This window comes from Buceros rhinoceros, unplaced genomic scaffold, assembly GCF_000710305.1.
Source record: "Buceros rhinoceros silvestris isolate BGI_N320 unplaced genomic scaffold, ASM71030v1 scaffold35845, whole genome shotgun sequence".
Classification (NCBI taxonomy): Eukaryota; Metazoa; Chordata; class Aves; order Bucerotiformes; family Bucerotidae; genus Buceros; species Buceros rhinoceros.
This window is the reverse complement of record NW_010414043.1, coordinates 6,897-10,787: the sequence shown is the minus strand read 5'-3', so window position 1 is coordinate 10,787 and position 3,891 is coordinate 6,897. Positions and strand designations below refer to the sequence as shown.

The window sequence follows — 3,891 nt, the reverse complement described above, 5'->3', positions numbered from 1 at the left end:
TCCCTTGACAGCTGCTTTGATACTGCAGGTCTCCCCTTCATCCCCACTGATGTTACTATTGACCTTGCACTGCAGCTGTGTCTCATACCTCCTCAACTTTGACACTGATTGTGACCCACTAGCTTCACCTTAGACCTGCTTTACCACTCCAGAATTTCTGGGCGATCACTGAGCTGGGCCTGACCCTGATCACCAAGGGTGTAAAACAGTACATCACTCTAAAAAAATATGATCTTCTCTTTCCACTGCAAAATGTAGCCATGATCTACAACGATTAAGAGGACTTCTCCTTAGAAAAATCTCGCTTTTCAAGGAACAGGAAAATGAGGGAAACCAAAGAGAAGAAAGGTATTACAGGACCTATGGTAGTAAAAGCAAACAAGAAAAAGACTAAAACTGCAGGTGAAAAACCTCTGAGTCTGATCTGGTTTTCAAAAGACACAGTTCTCATCCCTGTTTCCTCTTCTCTGCACAACCCAAAACATTTCTGAGCTTTGTGTTGCAGCCATGCATGTTACCCAAGAGGCATGTGCACAACAGAATGACTACAGGATCAGACATAACAGACCACTAAGTTCAGTGGAACAGAAGCCAGTGTGTGCTCAGAGATGATGATCCCAGCAGGCACAGCAGGAAAGGGTGAACACTCATCGTCACAGAAGGCTTTACCCACTCATCTTTCCCACTCCCTCCACATTCATCTGTCCCCCAAGGGTGTGAGAATGCCAGTTGTGGCACCCCAGGTTCAGACAGCTGTCCGTCTCTCCTCCCACCACCCCCAATATCCCTCATCTCTATTCTTACTACACATTAGAAATGTGCTCAGTTTTAGCCAATACTTCACTGACAGTTAGATGCCATGACTGGTGTAGAATTAACATTTCCACAAAATAACCTCTGTCTTTACTAGGTAGAAAGAACTCCACCACCCAAGGCTGCTAACAAACAGCAGAGGTACTTGGAGGAAGTTTCCCTCCTACAGTCTTCTTGACCAAAGCATAAATCAGATAAAGAACCAAATGGAGGATGACATATCCCAAAGGATAAGCAACTGACAGAACTCATTAGACCTGATAGTGCAGTTTGCTTCATCATCCCGGCCCAGAGAATGGTGACACCATTCCGATCAGCAGGGACGGGAATTTGTTCCCTCCCCACCAACATTTGTTGTTGACAGGGTTCAAGGATACTATGTTATTCCCATCTTTCCTTTCAGGCTTATGGAAGTAGTATGGGGAAAGTTGTGAAGACATACAGCAATGTGGTTGGTATTGCTGTTTTGAAGGCAGTTCTGGAGACCATCAGCTTTCATCAGTGAAGAACACAAGTGGAGTTGTTAGAAAGACTGAAAAGTAGCTTTATACACTACTCTAGTATAGCCACTCACAAAATAAAAGCCACACAATTCTGTTGTTCAACATCGGTTGTATTTAAGAACTACACTTCAGAAGGTACCGTGTGTTTGTCACACCCCACCCCCTGCACACACACCCCTAGCAGAGAACACACACAGCTTCCCAATACCATGGCAAGGGGCATTGAAAGCACAAGGTGAAAAGGGAAGGTGGGGGAGTCAGTCCATCAGTGCATTGTAAATGAGCTTTCATGAATTCAAGTGCAGCAAAACCTGTTCAGACACTTTAAAAGTTAGACCTTTGGCAAATAAAGAAAAAAAAAAAGGATCCTAAAGTTCTCTAAGTACCATTCTCTCTCCACATGGGATATGAACTCCCACCCTGAGCTTCAAGAGTTGATGGTGTCTAACAAGTAGTACTGGAGACCACCGTGTGCTGAACAAATAGCACAGAGATGGGATTTCATCTGAGCATTTCCACCAAGGGCACGTGCCCAGGATTCCCGGGAAAGCCTTGCTTCTGGCCAAAGTCAGCAGCTTAGCCTTCTTCCCCACCTGCCCAAAGGCCAAGCACTGGGAAGTATCCAGCTGAGTGACCTTCATTCAGATCTAACCACAGCCCTGGAGAGTCTGCAACGAATAACACGGCAGTCTACTCAGTGACATAGACATATTTCTTAAACAAGGACCCTGCAGCTGCCAATTACACTTCATTTGTTCTAACCTGTATAACAGCCAGGAAACTAGCCCCCAGGACCTTCTGTTTGAGAAGCCTTTCACCTTTGTGCAAAACAAGCTCACTGCAAGTGCTGCACGAGCTGTCCCAGCAAAAGATGGGATCTGAGGCCAAAGATGGAGCACTTCTTGAACAGCATGTTCTCATCTTTTTTTCAGTCAGAGTCCCATGTCAGAACAAGCCCTGAAGAACAATAAGGAAAACACTTGGAGGTCTCAACAAACCAAATTCCCCATTATTCTCTGGGGTGAGACAGATGAGCTACGAAACAGCTCCTCCCACCTCTGGCTCTTGGGACCCATTACAATGGTATCAGATACACAACAGCTTTGCACCACCCCCCAAAACAGAGACAGCAGTGCAGATCCCAGAAAATAAAAAGCCAGCCTCCATATGAGCCTAAAGCTTTTGCATGGAAGAGGAGCGGGAGGAAAGCAAAATGGTTTTTCAGGGCAATTGCTGAGGACTGTTTAAACAGAGACTTGTCTGGTTCCTGTGCCCTGGTCCTGTCACTTCCCAGCCTGCCATGTCAAGTCCCGTAACACAAAAAGGGTGAAGATAAACCAAACCACATTTAAACAGAAAGCCCTGATGTCTTTCACGTGACTGTACAAGGAAGGGAACCACACACTGGCATGGATTTAACTGATGGACAGGAGCCACACAACGTCACACAAACATGCGCACCTGGGCGCAGCCACACATACTTGAGTTCTTGCAGTTTCAGTAAAAAGGGCACTTTCCCATGTTAGTCCAAGGAGCCAGCACCCCTGGAGGGGAGAAGAGAGGGAGGCTCTGTACCTACCTGACACTGCATTTTGACAGTCTAGCTCCACACCCCTGGGGAATTTTATTTAAAAGCGTGGCTTAATCATTCAAGAGGTGGAGAGTGCCCTGACATTTATGCATCTCCCTTCATAATGCTACATACCCTTTTAACCACACTGCAGCTTCAGAAAAGCAGGAAAAAAGCCTTCGCTCCCCAGAGTTGTCAGAAAGGAGGTTTATCTAGACTCGTACAACACAGGTGTTACTTGGAGAGCATAGGATTTGGCGTTCACACACCAGATGAATTCACTCTCATCTCTACCCTGTACCAAGTCCAAAGCACAGATGTCTTAAGTTGAAGAGATTGAATCACTCATCCATTTGCTCAGCACACCAGGTCATCTCACATGTTCATTTCCGCTATATAAAAACATGCCAGAGTTGAGCAAGGACAGGTCCTCTAAGAACAGAGGACTGAGAGACCTATCATTTCCCATCTTATATCCACTGCAGGCACCAACACATAAACCCAGCCAGGAGGTCCAAACTCCATAAGGCTGAGGTAACAAGGTCACTCCTGGTTCTCCTTCAAGCTCTTCTTTAAATGCCTGAAAATCCTGAAGCAACACATCCAAGTGCCAGAAGTCATGCTCCTTGTTGCGTCAAACAGGGTAGAGGGAGAAAAAAACAAGTTAGTGAGCATGAATCCAGCATCCAGTAAGTGCAGACTCTTTCTTGGGAGGTTCGGTTAGATGAGAGTGGAGGATGAATGGGGTACTAACGGTTTTGCAGTTCCAGTAGCCCCCTTTATTGTACTGGGGCAGGGATGGGCCAGGAAACCCATCAGTCTGTTAAGTGCTGCGTGCAATACTAGCGCTCAGTATCTTCCATTGCTTGTGAACAAAGCAGCTCCAACATCAGTCACGGGGGCAGCCAGGCATTAGTCATACCGTCCCTTAATCATCATATTCAACAAGGGACCCACCTGTTCAAAGCAAAAGCAGATCGTTAGCCAGGACAGTTACATAGAAAG

General features: G+C 46.1%; 1 protein-coding gene across 1 annotated transcript in view; it reads right to left on the bottom strand.

The window, feature by feature from the left end:
- Nucleotides 1-3,252: 3,252 nt before the first annotated feature.
- The window catches only part of HIF1AN (hypoxia inducible factor 1, alpha subunit inhibitor), a gene marked incomplete at its 5' end in the record, with an annotated part of 6,406 nt that continues 5,767 nt past the window's right edge, over nucleotides 3,253-3,891 (bottom strand). The window contains one exon of the mRNA XM_010136972.1: nucleotides 3,253-3,843. Coding sequence (XP_010135274.1) covers nucleotides 3,799-3,843 — 45 coding nt within the window. The remainder of the gene's footprint in view (nucleotides 3,844-3,891) is intronic.